Source organism: Uloborus diversus, chromosome 4 (genome assembly GCF_026930045.1).
Source record: "Uloborus diversus isolate 005 chromosome 4, Udiv.v.3.1, whole genome shotgun sequence".
In the NCBI taxonomy this organism is placed as follows: domain Eukaryota; kingdom Metazoa; phylum Arthropoda; class Arachnida; order Araneae; family Uloboridae; genus Uloborus; species Uloborus diversus.
Window position 1 is genome coordinate 19561246 of NC_072734.1, and position 26603 is coordinate 19587848.

The 26603-nt window shown below is 32.7% G+C and overlaps 1 protein-coding gene across 2 annotated transcripts in view; it reads right to left on the minus strand.

The window, feature by feature from the left end:
* Positions 1 to 26603, minus strand: part of LOC129221484 (dnaJ homolog subfamily C member 3-like) — an 82615-nt gene that overhangs the window by 48039 nt on the left and 7973 nt on the right. The window contains exons 5-11 of one of the 2 annotated variants that reach the window (XM_054855964.1): positions 22127 to 22270; positions 18134 to 18315; positions 16488 to 16713; positions 13729 to 13849; positions 12518 to 12650; positions 11364 to 11509; positions 1872 to 6042 (exon numbers count right to left, since the gene is read on the minus strand). In XM_054855964.1, the coding sequence (XP_054711939.1) occupies positions 5909 to 6042; positions 11364 to 11509; positions 12518 to 12650; positions 13729 to 13849; positions 16488 to 16713; positions 18134 to 18315; positions 22127 to 22270 (1086 nt within the window). In that variant the 3' untranslated portion in view covers positions 1872 to 5908. Of the gene's footprint in view, positions 1 to 1871; positions 6043 to 11363; positions 11510 to 12517; positions 12651 to 13728; positions 13850 to 16487; positions 16714 to 18133; positions 18316 to 22126; positions 22271 to 26603 lie in introns of those variants that run through there. The other variant, XM_054855963.1, reaches the window with a different exon arrangement.

Consider the following 26603-nt stretch of genomic DNA (forward strand, 5'->3'; position numbering starts at 1 on the left):
AAATTTCAGATGTTTCAAAGGCAATCTAAAATAGAAAATGTAACTTATGATTAGACACACATTGCCCAATATTATTGGTTGAGTGACGACTTGACTTATTTCTGGGGTTTACCATGAAAATCCTCTACTCGGTTATAAAGCAAAAAGGTTTTTTCTTCTAATTAATCTTACCTTTATGTGTATTTCTGTCAAGCAGAAAAAGAAGATGCGTGGATAGCATGTATTTTTTAATGCTTAACCCTCTATATGTTACAAGAAACACAGAGCTATTAAGAAGCCCAAATTTTATTCATAAAAAAATCAAATTTTCCATTTTTCCCGAAAAAAACCGGTAAAAAAAGTTTTTTTCCACCACTTCAAAATTTTCAGAAAGTTTACATCTCTAATCGCTATCCGTGGTAGCCATATCCCTTATTGACATCTTACGCAGGAACTCTTGGGGGTGATAATTACGTTTTTTTTCACTTTTACGTATTCAGCCCAAAATGACCATTTCGTTCTTTGAACAGTTTTCAACGCCTTCTGGATTTCAGGTCACAATAAATTATCGTCGATGTAATGTCCTAGAGTTCTGGCATTATTTCATTTCACTTGGCATCTAATTACTTACTTTTTTCCGCACTACATAGCCCATTAGGATCCATCCTTGGCGATTGTCCACCAGTGTATATTTTGCTCTCTAGCTCGGGGCTTGAATTGAGCCTAAGATTTTTCGTTAAAATCGAAACCCTTAAAGTTTGTGAATAAGAAAGAAGAAACAAGAGAATCGGAAAAGCGTAACTATGGCAACGCCAAATAAAACATCAATAATTTTGATGGAGATGAGATTATTCTAAATTGATTCTTAACGGCTTGTAACTTTTTTTCCTTTGGAGATAGAAGTTTAGTTTTTCGACCATAGGTCCAGTTAGATCTGGAGTAAAAAAAGCCGCTATTTTCAGTAGTGTCAAAAAGAAAACTCTTGGACAATTCCTCCGCTTTTTACTGAAAGATTTAATGAAGAAAGTAGTGCCTAAATTTTAGTTAATCCTAAAATAGGTTGAACTAAAAACACAAATAACTCCCGCCGTATTTAAGTTAGAGCATTGAAACAAATTGCGTAGAATGCGGAATGTTAAACCCTTTCCAACGATTTATAATATTAATATGTGCATTGTGCAAGTAATTTTTCATCCTTTTAATAGGCAATTTGCTCGAAATTTGAGTTTAAAAAATTAATTACAAAAAAACTAATTCGAATTTTCTTTTATCTTTACTAATAATAAAGCGGAAAGTCTCTCTGTCTGGATGTCTGTGACGCGCATAGCGCCTAGACTGTTGGGCTGATTTTCATGAAGTTTGGCACAAAGTTAGTTTGTAGCATGGGGGTGTGCACTTCAAAGTGATTTTTCGGAAATTCGATCTTATTCTTTTTCTATTTCAATAACATTTTCCGTATCAAAATTATCATAAGATGAACGAGTAAATTACGAAATTATCATGACGTGGAATGGGAGAGCGAATGAACATAGCCAATTGGAGAGAAATTTGTCATCCATTACTCTCGAAAAATCTTTAGGCATTTGCTAACTTTCCTCGGAAAAGGTATATTTCAGTTCAAAATTCAAAAATATTTTTTCCCCATGCTAACAAAAGTGTAAAGAACATTTGAGGGAATTTACAGGAATGTATCTTAATTACACAATTTTTAAAAAAATTTGAAAGTAGAGCGGTCTCTGAGACCTCACGTCCTGATACGTCCTACTTTTTCACCTCCCCTGTTACAGGTTAAGATTAATTTACAAAATTCATTAACTTTGGACGAAGAAGATGGTCCATCTCCCAGTGTAACAATGAAACAAAATGCAAGATGTAACAACAACAATTTTATTCACTTTTCAAAGAAATAAACATTGTGCAATGAAAACTTGGTTGGTTTCTCTTAACAGTTTCACAAGAAATCAGTTTCCAAATCCTTTAAAGAATTTTATTTCCCATTGCACTTGCTCATCCGGTTTTGAAATTATATACAAATTCAAATTGAGGTTCACCATTATACATATTTTGAAAGACATACTCAAATCCTCCATTTTCATCTGTGGAAAAAAGAACCAAACATTTTACAGCTGCATAAAATTGGCTCAAAAAGGAAAGAAAAGAATACCATAAGCACTATTGCTCCAGAGAATTATCCATGTTAAAAGAACCAATTCAATGGAAGAAAGTATATTTTTCGTTTTTGGTACAATGAACAAATATATGCTTGAATTTTATGTGTTTTGAAATGTTACACAAAAATTTTAACGAGTTTCAAGATTTCTTTAAAGCAATACTGTCGACAAAATTTAATCTGAATATCGTCGGTTTAAGAAATATTATTCAGTTAATATTTCGGGATATTTGATTAAGAGGAACTATTTTCTTTACCTTTCTAAATTGACAACATGTCTCTAAAATGTAATAATAATAAATCAATAATTATATGAAGGAAATAATTAATGTTATTGATTAAAAAAATTATGAAATGAGCTAATTAAGGGCTCTAAGGACCTTTAACTTTCAAAATTTTTGACTTTCTGGAAAAAAATATATGTTATGCGTAATTTAATTCTGAAAAATTTGATACCTTATTTATTACCATACGCAAAAAACTTTTCAAGTTATCGTAAAAATGAGTAACCTTTCCCTGTAGAGATTTATGCTGACAGCAGCTGTTTAAGCCTCTTTTTCTCAGCTGCCAGTTTTGCTGGTTTCTCGTCTTGCATGCGTGATATCTCAAAAAGTCTCCAATATATTTCCATAAAATTTTCAATGCATGTTTGTCTAGTTTATTTTTATGATCTGAACTTAAATTTTCTTATTTTTTAAAAATTATTTATTTTTTTGAAATTTTATAAGTTAATATCAAATTTTTCCAAAATTTAGGGCAAAAATGTTTTTAAATTTTAATATTAGCTTTCATTTTTAGTTAAAATTTAGGTACAGATCATAAAAATAAACCAGACAAATATGCATGAAACATTTTACGGAAATATATAAGGAACTTCCTGAAATATCAGGCGCGCAAAATAAGAAACCGGCACCTGAGAAAAAGAGGCTTAAACAGCTGCTAGCATAAATCTCTATGGGTGAAAGTTTATGCATTTTTACGATAACTTGAAAAGTTTCTTGCGTATGGTAATAAATAAGGTATCAAATTGTTCAGAATTAAATTACGTATAAAGCATATATTTTTTCCAGAAAGTCAAAATTTTTGAAGGTTAAAGTTCCTTAGACCCCTTAAACAATAAAATAGTTAAATAATTAGTGTACATATTACAAGTACGTATGAGAATTATAAAAAAAGCAACTTACAACTTGAGTTATGAAATTTTTGTTTTCATACCTTTTTTCAGTACATTATTTATTGAAAAAACCCAATAAGAGAGTATTGCTTTCTCGATGTCTTTTGGGACCCTTTTTTAACTCCTTTTTGCCCCCACCTCATCTGCAGTATTTTACATTTAACATTTAACAATTTATTATCATCTAAAATGCGTATATTTCTTTGTGTTACTTAACTTAAATATCGACTGTGCTATTTTTTTTTTCTTATGGCAACAACAAAAGAAATTGGATAGAATCATGGAAATGTTTTGCTGAGATATGAATGGTATTTTTTCTCTCCTGTCGTTGGAGAAAAATATTACCTGTTACCTGATTAAGCATTGGGGTAAACTATAACTAGGTAATATTAGTTATTTAGTGATATTAGTATTAATTCAGTGATGTCACTCTTATGGCAACTTAAGTTTAGTAGAAAATGTAATTGAGGCAGTAAGAATCAATGGGGTGTACATGAAGTTTTAAAAGTTTTGTGTAAATCGCCAACAGATTTCAAACCATAGGTCGGCTTGCATTGAGAAGTTTGCATTTACAAAACATACAATATTTGTACTTTCTAAAACATGTGTACTAGTTATCTCCAAATTATTTTTTTTACATTTACAATCCTCTGCTTCCAGGTGCTTCAATTAAATATTTAGAAAAAACAGCATAACATGAATTATTTTTATTTATTTTCTATTTATATGTATTAACACTTTGAATCACTCACATATTGGCACGTGTTTTGATATCCCCAATACTACAGCCCACCAATAAGAAGTGATCAATATCACTGCTAACTGTCTGTCAGGTTCAAGCAGCAAGAGGAGAACTCCAAGCTTGGTTGGTGGCTCTTAACATTTTACATTTAGAAAGAAAAAGAAAATCTAACATCTGCACATCCTCAGCATTGCTCAATTGCCTCATATTTCAAGTAATTTACGAAGAAAAAGAAACATACCTTTTCTTTATCATGTAAAAATTGTTAATGGTTACAAAACAATAATGTAACACGAATACTTCACAGATAATTCCAAAAATTCAGGGAAATATAAAATATTAAAGTATCAAATTAGAGCTAAATGCTCGCAATCCAGAATATTTATTTTTCAATTTTCAGTACATGTTGTAATACTTATACCATTAAATAGCACCCAATAAATGCTTACTAATATGCAAATAATAAACAATCGTGGAAAAAGATTAGTTCTGTGAATGGAGTTTTACCTCTGAAAGGTAAAATCAAATTTCATATAAAAAGCATGACAATGCTTTCACAGTTATAAAGTAAAGGACACAGAATTTTGTTAATCATTCATGCTTGTAAAATGAAATTAAAAATTATACACTGGATTTTTCGCTAATTTGCAATTGCTAACAGAGAAAGAAACTTTTACTGAAGCATTTCAAAACATGGGAAGGGAATGAAAAATAACTGCAGCCATACAAAATGCTTCTTGCAAAAATAATCATTAATAAAATAGGTACAAACATTTTAAAGAAAATTTGTTCTCAAAATGTAATTACATAAGTAAACTATCTAATATAATAATATAGATTAAGATAGTAGCACAAAGAAAAAAGAAAGAAAATAGGAAAAATTAGTCACATTGTGACAAAAATGATTGGAAATTTACATTTGTAGGAAAAGGCTTTCAAAATAGAAAAATCAATAACTCTAACATGAGTTAATGGCACTAATAACAATTTAAGAAATTATTTTTGAAAACACAAAATTGACACATTTTAATATTTTCTTAAAATCAAATAAGTATACAAACTATAGTATGCTTGAGATGAAAAAATAAACACTGCATTTTTTTTAAGTTATAAGGTTTTATAATCAGTAGGAAATTTCATACATTAAAATGCAAGAAGTAACTCGGCAAATCATCACTCGAATGAAATGAAAAATGCAAAAATAAAAACCTCTACTAAAAAACTAAACATCTATCTTTGTACTTCTGGCAGCACTTAGTAACAACAAAAACAAAGTTTTATAAATTAATTAAATAAAATTTTCAAATCACAAAATAAACATTTAAAAAGCAATGACCACAGAGACTTGGTCATCTACTCTTGACCACAGAGATGGCGGATGACCATTAAGTAGAAAAATCATTAATATCATTTGTAATAGGTAGTTTATTTTATTTTTTGTAATGGATAGGATCAGCAAAAATGCACCTCTTATTACTTGGCACTTTCTGGCTGATTCTACCTAATACAAATGATGTTTCTGCTTCAAGATCATCTACCATCTTTCTGAGGTCAAGCTTTAACGCTACAGTATTAAAAATAAATATTGAATTTCAATTAAAAACTATTACATTCATAAGTGCAATTTTACAAATCATGTGACTAGAAAAGCCCGAAAATGTGCTATAATAATTTATACTACTTTAAAAGAAGTCTAACATCCCAGAAGTTCATGTTTTATAACTTGAGAGGAGTTGTAACTACATTTTCTTTCTATTATATAAGTAAAAAATCATCACATCGTTTCATTTTTTCATTCGGAGGCACTTAGAAAGGTCTGCATAAATTAAGTAATAAAAAAAAATCAACTGAAATGAAATTTAAATGTGAATGGGCTACCGCGTTCAAAGGGATTGAAACCTTGTTGGAAAGGATTAAAACCTTGTTGACTTTCTGGGTCTAGAGGGTCTTCACCATTGTCAAACTTCTGTCTTTTTTCTGTGGGGAAGAGAAAAAAAATGGATATTTTACTTACAGCCAAAGCGTTTGTCAAAGAAACAAAAATGGAGCAAAAAATATATAACGCTAACAACATTACCCGGCTTTGCCAGGTCTACCTCAAAAATAAAAGTTATGTCAAGTGACACATGTTCAACAATCAGGCTTGAATGAAAAAAAAATCAGTAAAATTTTGCAGTAGATTGAGGAAAGTAAACATTCTTAATCCCTCCGATTACAAGAAAAGCCTTTGAACAGAAGTCAGTATTTTTTATGTTCATATACGAGGAGGAGAAATGGCAACAGATCTTTCTTCTCAATGATTTTCTTCAAGCTACAAATTGCATAGAGTAATAATAAGAGTAGACCAAGCTTTCTCATTCTTGCTGATGAAGAAAATTGGTTCAAACATGTATCAAGTGACTGGTGTGGGGGTTTGGCGAAAACTTTGGCAACATGGTTGCTAGTTGCTAGTTTTGGCAACATGGCTGCACTCGACATTTATTTTAAAACGGAATAGACTTTCATAAGTTTTTTTTCTTTCCCCGGTGCAGAGATTGAACTGTTTTTCTTTTAGTTATGAATGATTTTAACATTAGTAATTAGTTTTAGATAACAGTTTTCAGTAACTTTTATTTCATTTGGAACTGATCATTTTAAGTGTAATGTTATGCGTTGACTTCAAGTTTTCGCCGCAAACAAGTTGAAACAAGTTGCCGAGTATATTATACTGAAACAATTACTACCTATATTACATTTCTTGCAAAATTGAAAGAAATTAGGGGATACTACATTTCTAATGAATGCCGAAGAAATTTAGAATTTCAAAAAATTGCTGTCTACGGAAGTTGTCCGCCGTAAGCTATACTAGAAAGTAGCCAATTTAGAAATCCACCAGCGTAGTAAACTAAACATTGAATTATTTTCCCACTTTACATTCTTAAATCAATATGATAGAAATAAGTTGTCTTCTCAAAACGAGTTTGGTATTTCAAATTGTCTAAATAACGTCAAAGCATTATTAAACGGATATCACCACAAATTAAGAGGGATCAAATTTCACAATCCCAAAAATTTTAAAATTTCAACATGGAAATACGAATTATTTAAAGATAGTATGTGTACATAAAAGAGAAAACTAAAAATCAAAATTGTCTTTATTTTAAAAAGGGGATCTTTCAAATTGGCGGAAAAAAATTGTTGCCAACATTAAGACTAACTTGCTAACACTTAAAAACCTTTTCAAAATGCATTTCACTTCTCTGAGGATAAAAATACTTCCAGAAGCTAGGAAAATAGTGTATAAAATGTATTCCTATGCGTTTCACTGATATAACTTAGTATTTAATAGAAATAGTTTTGAACTTCATATCGAAATACGGCTCGGAAAAGATTAATTGCAAGAAATGAAATAAAATGTAATATTAATAGTACTGCATACTTGTGAAATGTTCCAGGTAATCCTTTTACATATTTTTCTATGCAAGGAAATGCGCAGCAACAGTGAAACATTTTTCTTGCACTTGGTTGTTATGAATAAGAAAATAAATTTAGCGCTTGGCAAACATGATTTCTTTAGATATGGAAGACGGCGTCTGCTACAATCAAAACTTGTCGTTGATAGGATACCCACTAGTCACATGGTTTGGTTTGTGAGCAGCAAAAGGTTGCCATAGCTCGGTCTACTCTTATGTCTATGACAAATTGTAATAAAAGCATTGTCACGGAAAGTTGAGATGAAGCACTGAAAAATAATTTAAATGGAGGAAAGCCTTCCAAAAATAGGGATTTTATGTCGAAATCTAAGTGTCATAATGAATATATAGTTTTTAATTAATATCCCCGCTGATTAAATAAACTAATAAGAGACCCTAACCATGTGTCACATGCTGAATTGAAAAAACTGTGCACATCAATAGAACACTTTAAAATATTGAACACTTATTTTTTTGATTGGGAATTTTAATTGGGTGAAATTTACCCGTAAATATTGGAATATTGGGATATTAGAGGGTACAATATATTCTTTTATTTTAAATTTTAAACACATAAGCTCAAATAATGATTGAAAATTTTAAAAAACTAAAACCAAATTTGACACCTTTCAGGATTTTTCTGAAAATACTGTTTACAGGGGCAAAAAATCTCTTGCAATCTTACCCCATTGTGGAACTAGTTGCCTATGAGTAATTCCATGTGAGATAAATCACCTTCTTGACCTCACCATTTCCGATTTCAATAAAGTTTAACATGAAGGACACATATGCCAATTTTCAGATTTCTATTTTGAAAATTTTTCAAAATATAGGCCTGCAAAAAAACAAAACAAGTTCGGGGGGCAAGGGGGGTGACGAGTATGTTCTTACAAATGACTGTAACTTCTCTCCTAATTGCAGGAGAATAAAAATTCAAAAAGCACCTATCACTCCCCCCAAAGGTATTTGGGGGGGGGGGTGATGGATTAGGGCAGCATTTCTTAATTTCTTTTATTAGTGGAATCCTTTTTAATGCAGTTTTTTTTTTCTTTGAGGAACCTCTGGTTTTTTATCACCAGTTAGCAGTGGGCCAGGATACATACTCTATTTGGATGAAAAAATTCCATGACTTTTCCAAGACCTTTTCATGACTTCATAAAAATTTTCATGACCTTGTTATATTTAGAGAATAGTACTATTTAATATTTAACTTGCCAATTTTTGGATATGAGCACTAGCAAAACTTCTGAATGCCAGTACCTCATTGAAGCACTTACTTGTGATTGAAAAAGTATCAGTATACACCTATAAAACTGAACTATTCTTAGCAATAAGTTCCGTCACGAAGCCAGAGCTAAGACAGATCTACATGCAATATACCAACATACACGCAATATTTCTGGATGTGATAACCGGGTTGCCTGGCATATTGCATAGAAACTATTCTTATTTGTCTTCATCATATAAATTTAAATAGAGTAATGGAATATAATGATGTTTAAATGTGTGTGTCTGTGTTTCTTTTTTTTTTTTTTTTTGTAAACAGGCAAAATGATAATGAATGAGACAAAGGTTGAATGAGTCAGTACTAAGTTTCAATAAAGTTGCTTCAAAAGTTGCCTTTTAGTGTCAACAGTGCATTTAATCATCCACATAACTTGACAGTACTTTTATTTTTTGAAGTAAAGCCACATTTTTTAGTAAATGCATGTTTCTACACCAGTTGTTAAAAAAAAATGCTCAATAGTAAATAAATCTTGATTGAAACATACTTGTTTACTTATTTGCACAATTTAGAATGCATATAACTTATGAGGTTCAGAAATTCTAAAACATAGCCTTTGATACCTAACATTGAAAGTAGCAGTGGGTTGCATGGATTAGTTCTGCAGGATATATGTTGGGCACTACTGTTTTTGAGTATTAGAATTCCCCTATTTCTGTATTCTAACCCCTGACTAAAGACCTTCATTTTCTAAAACTTTCCACAAATTTAGATGAACTCTAGTAAATTTAGTAATAAAGCTTTGATGAGGAAACGAACTTGGATGCAATTGATATCCGTTTTTAGAGTGGCCGAAATCAAGAACGTGTAAGTTCGCTACTACAGAATATAAAACATAATAAGTGTTGAAAATAAAGGTAAATTCAAAATGAGTGTTGTCCAAGCCCCAAGTTCACATTGCAAAAAAAAAAGATGAGTGGCTGCTACAGAAGTGGATGCAGTCAGATTTCAAAATTTAGGTTTGTTTTAAGGATCGTTCATTTTTTTCAGTTTTAAAAGTTTTTACGTGCAATACTGTTAAACCACTCAAGATTTCTAATGCTCTTTTCGCTACTATTACTTTCTCTTTGTCATCACATTTTTCCATGACCTTAAATAAATTTCCATGACTTAGAATGAAAAGTTGAATTTTCCATGACTTTCCACAATTTCCATGATCCATATGAACCATGAGTGGCGTAGTCAGGATTCCGTTTCAGAGGGGGCCCAGGTCCTTACCTCAAACAGACTAACACATCAACTATTTGTCATTAAATCTCTTATTATATAGATTCTATTAATGATCATGCTAATTATTGATAACTGGCTGTTATTATTTGTTATTGTAAGATACCTATACACTTCTATTTGTAACTCACGAGTTATTTTGAAGGGGACAAATAACCTCAGAATTTATGAATGAGTTATATGATTTAAATGTTTTTTCAATTAGGAAAAGAAATACTTACCTACAACAGTATCAATAATTCACTTAAATTTACACAGAAAATTTTTTTAACCTTAAAAATTAAAATGTATTTTAATTCTTCAACAATTTTTTAGTCACTTACAAATGCTACTATGTATTGGCGTTGGACAGAGGTACGCCAACATTTAGACGCCCTTGACCAGTATTGCTCCAGAAATTGGTCCTCACTAGTTAAATGTGGGAATTGTCCTTTCAACTGCTGCCATAGATACAAGGAGAGTGGCTAGTATCAAGAGCAGAATATATGAATTTGACTTCAAAAATTGTAATTTTAGGCAATATTTGGTAATGTTGTAGAAAAAGGGTTTGATGTGAACTTCCAAAATTTTTTCAAAATTGAAATCACTTTTAAAATATCATCGATGATATTAAATGATTAAAAGCTTTTTCCAGAATTTTTTCGAAATAGAAGCTTTTAAAACGCAATTTTAGGCTATCTTTGGACACATTAGACAAGAAGGAGGTGTTTTAAGATTGATCAAGGGAAAATTATGAAGTTGAAATCTTGAAGGCACACTTTCAGGCTATTTTTGACAGTCTAAAATTTGCATTATTTTAGCCAACAAATAATATTATTCCTATAGTGACCAACACTGATGGGTAATGCAGCTCAGGTTAGTATGCAAAAGCAAAAGTAGATTTAGTTTTAATTTTGAAAAAGCGTAAGTTTTATCGATTTTTTAAAGAACAATTTTGAAAGGCGTGAAAAGAAAATATGCAAGTCTCATGGAGCCTCTGAGAGAGCTCCGTGGAACCCTGGGGTTCCGCGAAACATAATTTAAGAAACGCTGGATTAAAGGTTGCTTGGCTCCTGGTCTGAATTTGAAAAAAAAAACCACAGCTATCTTTAGGGCCCCATCCAACTGTTACGCTCCCATGAAATGGTAGATATGAATGAGTCTGGAGTACAGTGCAGAAATGGTTTAACAAAGAACAAACACAGAATTTTTTAGTGTAACTATACTTTTTTGGGGAAAGAAATTGTGTAGCGTTAATTTTGATCCTGTGCAGAGGATTGGAACATTTGACCCAATAGGCCTACATTCAAAAACTCTCTCAGTAGTGTGATTTACCAACAGAAATGAATACACACCAGGATCGGTCAAAACCTCTTTGGCAGCAGCAATGTCGATAAATTTCTTTTCTGCAACACTTTTCTCATCCCCTTGGAAGTTATCAGGATGCCATTTGGAAGCTAGTTTTCTGTATGCTTTTAAAATTTCTCGCTTCCCAGCATTTCTAGAATGAGTTAAAAACAGCATTTTAAAATGATAACGTACTATAAAATAGGACAGAAATAAAATTGAAGCAATATGATACTTAAAATTATTGCAGCTTACTATAATTTAATGTTTGAAAATGTTCATTGCAAAATTTTAAGTTTATAGTATGTACATAATACAGGTTGTATTATGATGTACTTGTACATAAATGTTATTTCAACACGTTTATCATTTGCAATAATCTGTTTCAAACATAAATTATGTGTTTCATAATATCAATTACATTTTTACAGATATGTTTCAACACATGATCTTACTCTGAACTGAGACTTTAGTCTAATTATTTTGAAAACTATGCAAGGAATCGTGATAAAAGTTTTTATCAGTTATACCAAATTATTAGAACATTATTATGGTGAGCAAGTAAATTGATCAGCATAATTAAAACAAAAATTATTTATGTAAAGATTCTTTAAAAAAACAAAAACACTTTACTTGAAAAAAAAAGATTTAAAATTTTTACAATACCAACTTTTTTTTAATGTAAAATTAGTAAAATGTTTAATTGTACTACATCACATTAATGAAAATTAGCTTTAAAAACATAAACTAGTTTTTTGTTATCGCATGCAGTTGTTAATGTGAATATATTAATAGAAATATTTTGTGTTCATGATACCAAGAAAATATATTTTCAACATTAGAATGATTTTTTACATGATTTTACATTTTATAATAGATTTTTTTTCCCCCACTATCATTTATGATGGGGAAAGCAATAATGTAAAGTGCAATGAAATGAGAAGCAGTAATTGTTTCAGGTAGTTTAAACTCCCCTTCTGTGATTTTTTTAAAAATTAATTTTGTGAATTTATATTTTAAGAAAATAATTACTAAGATTCCATTTTTCAAACTTCAGAATTTTTTGAAGGGTCTGAAAACATGCCTACTTCTTGCCTAAATAAACCCTCCAGAGACAAGCACAAGAGAAATCCAAAACAATTTCAAACAAGATATTAAATACCTTTTTACGCCTAAGATGTTATAATAATTTCTTTTCTTTGATTGTTTCTCTAACTTTTGAGCACGGCGCAAACCATCGTGAGCTTTCTGGGAATGTTCATCAATACTAATTGCTTTCTGATAGGCATGAATTGCTGTGAAAAAATAACAAATAAATAAATATGTCAAAACAATGTTTTAACAGTAAAGATGGATTTCCAGTGTGTAAAAATCTGACAATGTACATTAGGGTGGTTCAAAAATACATGTAAAAAAAAAGTTTCTCATTGATAACAGGACACCCCTCAATATTTTTAGACTTGTGGATAGTAATATACCAGAAGAATTTTAGCTTCCTATTTCAACTGAAAGAGGATGCACAACCCCCTTCCCCAAACGTCAATACTATGGGGAGAGGGGTTAAAAAAATACATGGAACTAAAAAAACAATGCTACATATAATATACATGCGTAATATGCATATACATTGCAGTAAAATAATTATTTACAAAAAAACAGCTGGGAAATTAAATGTTTCTAAATTTGTGACATTTTTTATGCTATGGCTAATGCTAAATTAAGGAGTCATTGAGCAACCTCTTAAAGTTTGAGTAAGAAGTTAAAACTTTACTGCATAACACTATTGGTAAGTCTAAAAAAATGGGGGGTGTCTTGGACTCTAGCTGAAAAAAAGTGCTTTTTTGAACTACCCTAATGTATATAACTAAAAATAAAAACAATTAAAATGAGTTAGAAATTCTGCAAACAGACGTTTCAGGGTTATGAATGCGAACTCCTTCATCAGAGCAAAGAGAAATGGATACCTAAGTTCGACAACGAACAAGAAATGTAAGACAGAATGAGTGAATAAACTAAAAGTGGCCAGAAGAGGAAACCTTATGTCATCAAAACGTTTTATTTTTCCTTGACTGTTTTTGATAAAATGTAATGTTTCCGGTTCCAGCCACTTCTAGTTTATTTACTCGTCTTATATTTCTCTTTCACTTGTCCCTTGTCAGACTTTGGTATCCATTTCTTTTTTGCACTGATGAAGGGTTTACATTCATAATCCTGAAATGTCTGTTTGCAGTTTTTTAACTCATTTTAATTGTTTTTATTTGTACTAGTATATACATAGCCCTTTTTTAGATTTCATTGATTGTACAAGGTTTCCGACTGTTTTTTTCAAATGGATTTCCAGTGTATGAAAGAAAAACAAAACCATCACATTACCTTCTCCATAATTTTCTATAGAAATGTAAGCTTCCGCCTTGTCACATAATGCATCAATATCGTCTGATTTAAGTTCTAAAACTGCATCACATGCTTTTATAGCTTCAGTAGCTTTTCCTGCCTGAAAACATTTTAACAAAATATTTTGATGGTGGAAGGATTTTAAAACGAACTTACAAAAGCAAATATTTAAAAGCTTTCATTTTATTACAAAACCCTCTGTTCTAAGACTGCAATTAAGCAACATTTAGTGTGGAAAAATACAAAAAAGCACATCAATTGGACACTGACACTAAAAGAAATTTAAAAATTTTGACAAAATGAAAAAAAAATTTTGAAAAGAAAATAGAACCGACTTCAAAATTGCTCTAAAAAGTGAAAAATAATTTTATTCTTTAAACACCATCGATAATGCTTTTAAACATAATTTTTGAAGTTGGCGCAAAAACAAAACGTAAAATCCAGTGTAACCATGCTTCGTTCATATTTTTTTTTTCAGAAAAAGCATCCTAAGTTACGAACGAAACATTAATATCGCTATTCAAATATGCTGTCATCAATGCATAATGTATGTGATAGTGAAGAAACTGGTCCTGGTTAAATTTATAGTTGTATTTGAGTTATGACTGTGAATGATTTTATCTATCGTTTTTGCGCCAACTTCAAAAATTATGTTTAAAAGCATTATCGATGGTGTTTAAAGAATAAAATTATTTTTCACTTTTTAGAGCAATTTTGAAGTCGGGTCTATTTTTTTTTCAAAATTTTTTTATTTCATTCTTTTTAGTGTAAATGTAGGTTTTTCAGAAATAATAAGAAGTTACCATCACGAAACTTCACATTTTTTTCTTAAAAATGCTCCATACTAAAAAAAAACTATTGACACGCGTTAAACTTTAAGCGATTGGCACTAAAAACTTATCTTTGTTCCTCTCTGGAAATCATGCATAGTTAATTTAATTATAACCATTTAAGTATTACGTTTTTCCTAACTAATTTACATTCCACAGCATCTAAGTTGCTCATGATGCAATCCTGTATTTTCTTACTTAGCCCCGATCATCTGTTATCGGCATAGATGATAACGATAAAAATACTACAGAGTAGTTGAGTCAAACCTAATGGTAGCATTGTGAAGGCTAAGCAGATCCTAATCACTGCATCACCTCGCTTCCAGGTTAGGTTTACCCCTACTATGGAGCAATAGCACTGAAGAAAGGAAGATTTTGATAATTCACATAGGGTTACTATAAATCAGCAGGGTTACTAAAATAAAATTATTTACGCCAAAAATGAGACGACAGCGCCAGATTCCCCATTATCGAAATATCCCTTGAAGAAATTTGATGCTTGCTTCAGAGAAGCCTTCATTCAAAATTATCATTACAATTACTATTAATGTTACTGTTATAGGGCACCAAAGTTTTATAACAATGAGTTTCCTATTGTTGTGTAGATGAAGATAGCGAAGACAATGTGAAAGCTAAATGAAGCGAATACTCGTTAGTCTCAACTCGAGATCTTTATTCAGAACCACGAATGAACGTTACATCTCCTTATATACAACTTGAGAAAGTGCTGGAACTTTCCAAACTTGGAAAGATACAGAAATTAATAGAAGATTCGAGAAAATACGGGAACTAGTAGAAACGAAATTTTAGTAAAATTCACTTTGTCCTACTCGGAATTTGAACCCGGGTCGCTCGTGTGGGAGGCAAGAATTCTACCACTGAGCCACCGTTATCCACGGATGAAAAGTGCGAACTTCGCTACAAAATCATTTAATAGGGAAATTGCATAAAATTTACTGTTTTTTGCCCATAACTTTTTTCTAAAGAACAAATATGGTCAAACAAAGAAATGGGACCTAAATTGAGCCATCCCCTATCCATTAAAGAAAGAATCATCAAAATCGGTTCACTAGGTGAGACGCTATGAGTGGACAAACAAAAAAAAACATACATACGGTATGAATTGATAACCGCCTCCTTTTTGAAGTCGGTTAAAAACAAAGGGAGAGAGAAAGACACATGAAGGAACAGCACATGCAAGTATGGCTTAATTCATTAATAAAATCATTTGTGTTGCTTTCTTGACTCAAATGCTTCAACTAATGTTTTGTCAAACAGTGAGCACTAGTTGAATTGACAGGGTTAAAATTTCTATCACAAATAACCAAGAACCACACATTACTTTTCATTGAATGATTTTCATTAACCATAAATGGTTCAACAATTACAGCTAATCAACTGAAAACAAAATTTTATCACAGAAGTTCCATAAAAGGTAACTTTACTAAAGATTGAAACATTCACATTTTGCCAACATCAATTTAAAAAAAATCTACTACCCTCAACTGCGCCATCTTTGTCAGCAATCCAACTGAGTGCCACAGCATCTTTTTAGACTCTGGGGCAACATTAATGACCGTCAAGGTGAGAATAGAGCTTCCAAATAATTTTACAATGCAGCACTAGCATGCAAAATTTTATAAGAACAAGACTAGTAACAATATAAGGAAACTATTTTTCTTATTGAGAGATGAATATCACTTTAAATAATTATATACCAGAAAACCAAAAGGCTTCATTGCCCTATGAATTTGTTTAAAGAAGCAAGTAAAAATATTAGCAATATTAGAAGATTCTCAAAAACATTGTAAAATTTTGTTCGAAAATAAAATGCAAACTTTAAAATAAATTAACAATTTTATACTAGCATATTATTTCCAAGAAACAAACTAAAGTGATAATATTTACCTTACTAAGACAAAAGCATTGCTTTGAAGTTATAAGATGCTTTATGTAGAATACTTTTGCTTCTAAGGGGAGAGCGTTTTCAGCTCTGGCAGCACAATCAATGTAATTACCCTCATTTATGAAATTTTGAATGGCTTTTAAGTGTCCAGCTATTTTTTTAATATGTTTATAATGTGCAAAACATCCCTTGTGGTCAGGATCATATCTTAAGCATTCTCTTATAGCACTAAAATGAAGAAGAAAGAAAAGTTAAATTTACATTTTAAAGTAACTTTTACATGCTTAGTGAAAAGTGTAAAATTAGTTCAATTTAAAACTAAGACATTAAATTGCAAATTATATATTATATAAGTTGAAAATGCTTAAAGCTGATTAAATGGCCAGATACTGCTTTAACTTTCGAACATATAGATTTAAAAAGCATTTATTTGAAAGTAACAGTAAATAGAACCAGTAAACTACATCCTAGTGATATTGTACATAATTATTTCCGTGTAATTGTAAAATTGAACAAATCTAAGGTTAAAGGAACACATTTATGTATTAATGTTTCATAGTTACAAGGGACAAATTCTTCAGTACAAAGAAATACAGATATCAGACAAATATTATTATTCTTGCAGCATAACTATTTCTCTGCATTGATAAAAACATTCATTGTGACACATTCACACAAAAATAAAAGATTGAATTTTTGCCTGATAATAATTGTTTTGAGTTGAATGCTGGGTCGCTGAGAGTCAAAGTGGACCACTTGTAGGTTTGGTCTTTGGGCCTTTCAATCCTATTAAACTTATAAAACTTTTATTATTCCGAAACCTTGACAGGCCCTCCAAAGTGACGGGCCGCTAGTTTCTGACAAGGATGACACGACCTCTTGTTGGTCCTGGTTGTACAATTAATACAGCTCACTTGTTCATTTCTAATTCAATATATTGCCACCTCAGAGCAACAGTAGGATATCTTAGTGTTATTTCTGGGATTAGTTGGCTTTATGTTGCTCCAAGGAGATGATATATCAACACGTAATAGAATAACTTGACTAGATATATATATTTTTTTTGTTTTGAACACCTAAAAGAGTAATCAAATGTGAGAGAAAATATACATGTGCAAGAAATACTGCCTTAGGATTCAATATTCTTCATGCAAAAAATTGTTTTGTTTTAGCTTCACATACAAATTATTTTTCCTCTTAAATATCAACTGATGCAACCTGGTATGTAAAATAATTATTCTCATAATATACAACACATAATTTTTCTTGTTAATATTTAATTTACATGTAAGGCAGTGAGAAGCAAAGGGATGTAAGGGACAAAATTAAAACTTTGGAGATAACCAGTACAAATGGTAGGTGAACCTCCCCTCTGTCTTGGGTCAAGAGATGGATGGTACTAGTAGTCCTGGTAGGTGCTGCTATACAGCATGATTCAGAAAAAAAATTCAATGAAAGCCTACCTAGGATCTTATCTTTAAACGTGGTTTCCTCGAAACTTTATGAACACCACTTACATCCATTTGCTTCTCACTGCCTCATGTGTGCATAAGTTTTGAGTTTTTATGAGCAATTCATAAATGTATTATTCTAGTCAGAAAAAAAAAAAGTTGTACAATGGACGCCAAGCAGAATGCATATCACATACTTCAATGCTTCTTCAGTTTCTCCTATTTCATAATAAAGCTCGCTCAATTTTAGGTATCGTAACTGATTTTCAGTCTGCGACTTCAAGATCTGTCTGAGATCACTGATGGAGCTCATGAGATCTCCAACCATTTCATGACATTCAGCTCGCATCGCTCTCAGTTTTGTATCCCATGGAACATCCTGCAAGTCATAAACAAACATAACAGTAAATATCCAACATTTTGTAGCACAAATCTACAGAGTACACATGTTTTGGGGTTTCCAGGAACTAATTTTTCAATTAAAAACTGAGCTTTTGGATGTAACTTTGATTTAAAAAAGGGGTTCCTGGAAACCCCGAAACACATGTATTCTGTATATTTGTGCTACAAAACATTAGATATTTACTGTTATTTCTCAGCACAAAGGTGTTTATGTATTTCGTAAACATGATACAGTCATGCAAAAATAGTTAACATGTGTTTGATACATTTGTGTTTCAGAGTATTTTTTAAGGAATTTTTACTAGGCGACACAAGTTGATCATAAAGGCTGTAACCTTCCCAATGATTTTCCTCTTTTCTCAACAAACGGGTGCATATATCGTCGGCTTAAAGTGGTACTTCTGAAAGTAGTTTGTTCTGAGGCGACTGTATAGGACTTCTGATTTAAGAGGAAGCCGACGTGAACGTAACCGTAAGTATAATATTAACTGCGAAGTAAAGGGGGTCTGGGGGTTTCTTCCTCGTAAAATTGTTTAAATTTGTAGGCTTAAAAACGCATTTTAAACAATCTTTGGTAATGTTCGAGGAGAAAGGTTTGGTGGTGCTAACCTGTCTATTTTTCGAAATTGTAGTTTTAAGAATGCAGTTTTAGATGATCTTTCTGATGATGTTAGAGGGAGGAGAGATTTGATGGCCCATCCCAATAAATTTTTCCAATTTGTGATCCTAGAAATGCACTCTGTCTTTCGTAATATTAAGGGCTCGGGTGCGACCCCCTCCCCTCGCCCATTTTTCAAAATTGAAACCATAAAAACGCAAACATCATTCCAATAATGTTCAGAAGTTTGGGGATTCTCCGGCGGATTTTTTTTTTTTGGAATTTTAGTGCCAAAAACGCAGTTTAATGCGATCTTTTTGTGATGTGACACGGAGGAGAGATTCCAGGGCCCACACCAAGAAATTTTTCTAATTTGCAGTCGTAAAGATGCATTCGAGTTATCTTTAATAATGGTAGGGAAGAAGAGGTTTGAAGTGCTCCCTTGGAAATTGTAGCTCTAAAAAGGCTGTTTTAGACGATTTTTGGTGATGTTAAAGGGAGGAGAGATTCAAAGGCCCATTCCAGGAAATTTTTCTAATTTATAGACTTAAAAATGCATTCTAGACTTATCTTTGGTAAGGTTAGGGGTTGAAGAGATTCTGAGGTCCACTCCCAAAATTTTTTCAAATTGCAAATGAAGGCAATCTATGACTCATGAGTAACTTTTAGAGAACCAGCAATTTTTTGAAATTGAAGCTCCAAAAATGTAGTTCTTGAAGACTTTCAATGATGTTAGAGAGGAAGGAGTTCTCCTGCGAAAAGGTTTTGAAACTCAAGTGCTTAAAACAAAATTTAGGCCGATCTTGAACGATGTTGGCAAAAAGGAGAGGTGGGGGACCTTACCCTAGAAACTTTTACAAGTTATTGTTTACAATGCAGTTTGTAGATGATAATCTTTGGTAATATTAACAAGTGGAGTGGTTTGGAGGGCCCCATATTAAAAAGGGAATGAAGAATAATTACATAGCACATTAAAAAGCTAGTTTTATTACTATTTATAAAACATATGATCAGGGCCGGATTTAGACTTAACAGGGCCTTAAGCTTTTTCAGGTATGGGGCCCTTTTGTAGTCCGGACAACTTTTCTGTCAGTGGCGGAAGAGGAAATGCTTAAGGGTTTTTTTTTTCACATCCAGTTCACGATGCTGCCAGGTTAGATTTGCCCCAACTACAGCATTGAAATTTTTAAGGGGTACTTTTTCAATATTTAAAAGGTCTCATTCTTGAGAAATGTTCTATAGTATTTGAGGGGGTGAAAACCAGTCTTGAAAGAAGTTCAGTTTTGGTCATCTTATCTACAAATGAGGTGGTGAGAAACTAAGGGAGGATGTAAGTGGACTATTTAAAATTTCGAGTAAATTCCCTTTAAAGTTCAGATCCTAGGTAGGCTTTCATTAATATTTTTTTCTAAATCATACTTCACAGCAGCACCTACTTGGGCTACTACAACTATCTCTTGCCCCAAGATAGAGGAGACGTTCACCTACCATTTGTATTGGTAATCTCCAACATTTTAATTTTGTCACTTACATCCCTTTGCTTCTCACTGTCTCAAATGATATCTTATTGGAAGAATTTCATGGGATAGCTACCACATTAATAAGTGGACTTTCAGAATAAGATTATAATTCTAGACTCAAATGGCTCAAAATGTAAAATATACAGCAAGATACTGGTGGGCAGAAGGGCAGAGAACTTCTGCACAGAAAATAGAACCAAAAGCCATTGTTTAAAGCTATTTAAATTCTAAGCAATTCTATCTGATGAGCTGGAAATCTATAATTTAAAATAAATGTGATATAAATATAGAATAACTATTAAAATAACAAGTTTTAAAAAGATACTGAAGAATAAGAAAGATAAAACTGCATATGCTGTAAAGGGAAGGTAAATTCAAAAAGTATACATGATTTATAATTTATTTTTAATCATACAAGTTGAAAAGGAAAATTTTAGAAGCTTCTGTGTTAAAACTATTTGTAGATACATGCTTATATTGTTTTTTCAATCTACTTTTTATATGCCCTGAACATTTAATGTCCTGTATGTATGTCCCAAACCCATACAGCACAATATCTCTCCATACACAAAAAAAAAAAAAAAACACAATGTGTCCCAGCAGGATCAGGGAAGCTTGGGTTCTGAGATCTACCCCCCACTCCTCCTCAGAACTGATTTGAACAGCAGAACCAGTTTGCAGCAACTGGTCCAATGGATCAGAAACTGCAGAATTTTACTGGTCCATACATGTTTTTAGTGGTCTATATACTTTGACCTTTGAGTGATCTTTGATTGGTCCATGATTTTAGTGGTCCCTGGTTTCAAATATTAAAAAAAAGGAGAGAAAAAAATGTAATAAGCAATGTAAGTCAGCAGTTTTCAAGAGAGATGTCAAAGCAACTGAGGAGGAGGAGAAAGAAGCAGCAGGTATCTCTTTGTAACACCTATACTGGTTAAGGAGTTCAGCCAATAAAATCTTCTCTGTTTTTGCTTTGTGAAAGGAGAGGGTAAACGAATGGTATAATGTAATGCGGTAGAAATTGCTAAAAGCAGCTTTTCTTCCTAAGTCTAAAATTTTGAACATAGAAGTGCAAACTTTTTCTTGAATTTCAAAAAACTATCATGCTTAAAATTTCTGAATGAAAATAGGAATAAAACTTCTCTGGTCCAATGGAGCACTAAAATTTTTATTCTGCTTTTCAGATTTTTTTTTTTTTTTTTTTGCTCTTAGACCAGCGAACCACAGTTAATTTTGAGCCCTGCATGCTTTATCATATTGAGAATCCTGATATAGGCATATAAGAACTGCAATGACTCCTCTCTCCTTCTTCCCAAAAAAGATAAATGCTGGATGCATTTTAATACTGGATTTGCTGCAGTAGTATAATACAGGGTTCACAGAAAAAATGGAACGAAAGTAAACAAATAAGTAGCCAAAAGGTTTGCCACCATGGCCACTTTTAGAGACATTCTCTGGAATAAAAAAAAAAAGTTAACCACAATAGTACTTGAATTCGCGGTATGACACAAATTTGTTCTTGTCCAAACCAAACAAAACAATGTCCCCAAATAATGCATTTCTTTGATTACATTTGGTCTATCTTGTACATGAATACAACATAGTACTGCCTATTCCACATGCAGAAAATTATCAAATAAATGAATTTTAATATAGTAAATGCAAATTACCTGCAATAGTTGAGTCAATACCGCAATGGCTTCATGATAATTCCGATCATATACCATTTCATATGCCACTTGCATGTTCCTTCTTAAAGGTTCTATGATACCATACCCATGGTTAGCATCTGCATTCATTGGATCTATACGAAGCTAGGAAAATTGAAAAATATTCAACACATTAGTAATTTCTAAATGACTGATGACATTTCAGAAGCACTTTTGAAGTATTTCTTTGAAGTATTAATATATTTTTTAAAAATTAGAAATAAAAAATAAAGTAACACAGAAAAGAAACTTGCATGATGAATACAATTACAGCAATAAAAAAATCCATAGTATTTGTAGCAATAAGATTTAAAAAAAAAAACACAACAGCCTCTTGTACTTAATGCAGAGCAATGCTTTATGGAGTACTTCAGTTCAATAAATATTCTTAGAATTGTTTGAAATACAGTGGCACTTGGCTATAAAGTCATTCACAAGGGATGGAAATATTTTGACACAAAACTGAGTGATGTCATAAGTGAAGTCAGTGCCTGATCTTCGATTTTTCCAAGTCCAAGCAGATCTTGAAACTGCCACCCTAACTCATCTTTCTTCAAGTTTTACATTAAATTTCAACAGGAAAAATATAAAAATAGAGCGAATTTGCCGTCCTCGAGAAGTTGCCACCCACGGCAAGGACCTGGGCTTGTTCCCTCCTATAGAGTCTTTCAAAATGAACAAGTAGATGTTGAAATGGAATAAAATGGGGTGTGTGAGTTGTTACAAATATTTTTTTGTTTAAGACACCCATGCATGCCATTTTTTATGGCTTTTAGGTTTGTTAAATTATCCACCACGGCATCTCACAGTGGCACAGATCCAAAAGGTTTAATTTTCAATGACTCTGCTGCACAGAACTGGCTGAATTTTAGTGAAGACCTTGGTTATGTTTGTTTAAGGGCATTGGTTTATTGCAGCTTATTTGTATCAACCTGTGATTTCAGGAAACCATGCATGCATGATCTTTGTGGCCAATTTCAGACACCTCTGTGAGAAATAACTATTCCCTCAAATCATTCATGCAGGATGTGCATCGTAGCATCAGCTGAGTGGCACATAGCACCATCCTGCTGGAACCGCATGTCGTCTATGTGCATATCATTATGTTTGGGCGAAAAAAAAAAATCGTGCATATCATTATGTTTGGGCGAAAAAAAAAAAATCGATTGTCATTGTTCTTCAGTACTCACTGTTGATGGGGATGGCTTCAACAACATTTTTTTTTTTTTTCAAAAAAGTAGACCAATGATGCTTCTGGCCTAAAACCCACAGCAAACAAAAACTTTTGTGGATTCATTGTCACCTGGTGAACCTCGTGTTGTTTAGCGTCATTCCATATTCAGCTGAAGAAGGACTACCGCATACGCCGTAAATTAGGCGAAAATCATGCAACGCTTTTACAAACGAACACTTATTTTGATGAAAATGAATGAAATGAAATGAATGAAAGGGGGGCTCAACTGAACCAAGCACTGTGACCAGAGGTCTACTGTACTAGTCCCCAAACAGAAGTCTTAAAACAGACCAGTAGCTGAAGCAGAATTCAACAAACACCTAATAGGAATATCATGAATCTCGCATTGTTCAAGTAAATGATGACCAAAGTGTTTAAACCTATAGGCAGAAAACACTTCACAATCACACAGGGTGTGAGTAATCGTTTCCTCCTTAAAGAAGTAACCACTGCAAATTGAATCATTACTGACACCCATTATAGTAAGGTGCTGCTTTAAGATGTAAAGTTCAGCAAGAAGACCAAAAGCCTTCCTAATGCTATTTTTGTTAAGAAGCCTACTGCATTTCTGGCATATGATCCTCAGAGAGAATCAGGTCTGTCCTCCTTTTAGAAAGACAAGCTGATATGTTCAATGTCATCGCAAGATAACCTCTCCAACAGGAAGGTTTCTCTCACAACAGCCATCTTAAACATACGCACTGAGGAGGACGCACTGAGGCTGAGCATAGGACTGGTTGACCAGTCCTTACTCTTTGAGATGCAGCAGTTTGTGCAGGGGAAGGAGCTGAAACCTCCGATCGATGACGTTTGGTTTATCCTACCTTCCCAGGAATGGCTGGCCCAGTGGCTTTCACTTTCTGTAACAGCCTCCCCTCTCCTGCCTGTGCCTGTTGCATTTTAGTGCATAAATGAGTACACCCTGCCCCCCTACTATAGTGTCGGTGGGTTGCAGATATGCCCCCTCACCAGTCGGTGGGTTGCAGACCTGCACCCTCACCTCCTCCAGCAGCAAGGTTGCTGGTTCTCTCCATGAAGCCAATATCCAGTTTTAAAGGAGTTGGGAACTGGGCGGTGGTAAAAGGTCAACACCCGCACCCTGTACGAATGCAAGGCAAGTTACGAGGTTTCGCCCGGTTCCTCGAGGGGACTGTTTAGACATCATAAAACCCAGATGTCATCTATCCATCAGCATGGTGTCTCACGCCCCAGATTGGGCATCCATTTTAGTCGCCTTTTACGACATGCATGGACTACGTTGGAACTATTCTGCTCCGGTCGCCTCATTTTCATAATAAAGTTATATCATTTACATGTGCTGCTCAATCGTGTAACTTGCCATGGTGATTTGGCATAAGTCACTGAACAATAAACAGCAGGTTAGACAGACATCACCAAAACAACACAGCTGCCAACATCTACCCGCCCAATTGGAAGACTCTTTAGATGAGCCACTGATGAGGTTGGTGCAAGAACAGTTGAAATAGGCAAATGCCTAAATGCTAAGAAACCTCAAGTTGCTTTCCTACTGAAAATAACAAAATACTCACAATAAATAAAAAAGTATTTAAAATGTGCCAACAGATCAGAATAAAAATTAATGTGATTTTTTTATTTAAAAAGCTATTAAACTGGTTCATGTGCATTAGTTTTGCTAATTAGTTCCTCCCCCTCCCCCCAAATTTTTGTTTGTTTTCCTTGTTTTTCTTGAATTTCCCATCAGATCAAAATACTTTTCAGTATGTCTGAAAAATATTTAGGAGTTATTAAATGAAAGAAAGGGCAGTTCCACCAAACCAAGCACTGCGATCAGAGAGCTATTGTACAAGTTCCCAAACAGAAGTCTTAAAACAGACAAATAGCTGAAGCAAAATTCAGCAAACACCTAATAGGTACGTAATGACTCTCACAAGGTTCAAGAAAATGACAACCAAGGTATAGGCAGAAAACACTATGAAAACATACAAGATGCAAGTATGTTTCCTCATGAAAGAGGCAATACCTGCAACTTGGAGGATAAGGGGCCATTCATTAATTACGTAAGGGTGATTTCGGAAATTTTTGACCCCCCCTCCCCCATGTAAGGGTATGTAAGATTTTCTACCACTCCGCCCCCCCCCCCCCTTATTCTTACGTAAGATTTCATTTCGTTTTTCAAAATGATAAAATAACAAATCTTGGAATCGTTACATCACTGGAATTGTTATTAAATTCACATTATTAAATTAAACCTTTTGCATAAAGAAATACTTACTGAAAAGTTAGAATCTAGACTGAATGTATTTTGGACATTGTTTTGATGCAATATCAATTAAAAATAAAACATGCCATACACAGTGTGACTCTTATTATACTTTACACTATTCATTAGGGTGGAACGAAAAAAACAAAGTTTTTATTTTCGAATCGTAATAGTGCGGAAAAGTTGCGATTGGTGAATACTTACAAAACAAAACAAAGATTTTAAAAATCGGATAATATCTTCCGATCCCGCAACGAGCCTAAATATTTGAAAAAATGGAAAATTTTGTGTTTTCTTAGTGATTTTTCAAAAATTCTGTTTTATGTTTCTTTTTAAGGCTCTAAGACGGAAAAGTTACGATTGGTGAAACCTTCAGAAATAAAAAAAAATTGAAATCGAATAATACCTTCTGATCCAGAACCAAGCCTAAAAAATCGAAAAAGTTGAGAATTTCAGGATTTTTCCGAATTTTTAACATTTTTTGATCAATGTACTTTTTTAGGCTACAGAACGGAGAAGTTACGTTTAGTGAAGACTTCAAAGCGAAAAAAAAATATCTTTTTGAAATAAAACAATATCTTCCGATCGTGCAGCGAACCTACATGTTTGAAAAACTTTAAGCCCTTTTTCAGCTTTTTTTTTTCTTTTAGTTCAACGATCCTCATAAGTTCGGTATGAAATACTAATGGAAGAACGTTTGTTAATAAAACAAATGTGATATTTTAGTACTAGAGCCTGCATGTAAATTGTCCACATCGCCCTTTAATCCCGCGATATTCATATTTGTTTATGCCACTTAGTACAGTGTATGCATCTAATACGCCCCATTAGCGAAATAAAGAACCGCAAAAATTTCACAGACGGTGCCATTCATGTTTACAGAACAACTCAAACCTGTCGATACTTACCTGACAATCTAAAACAAGTTATTTACCCTGTCATTGAAAGAAACTCTTTCTTTG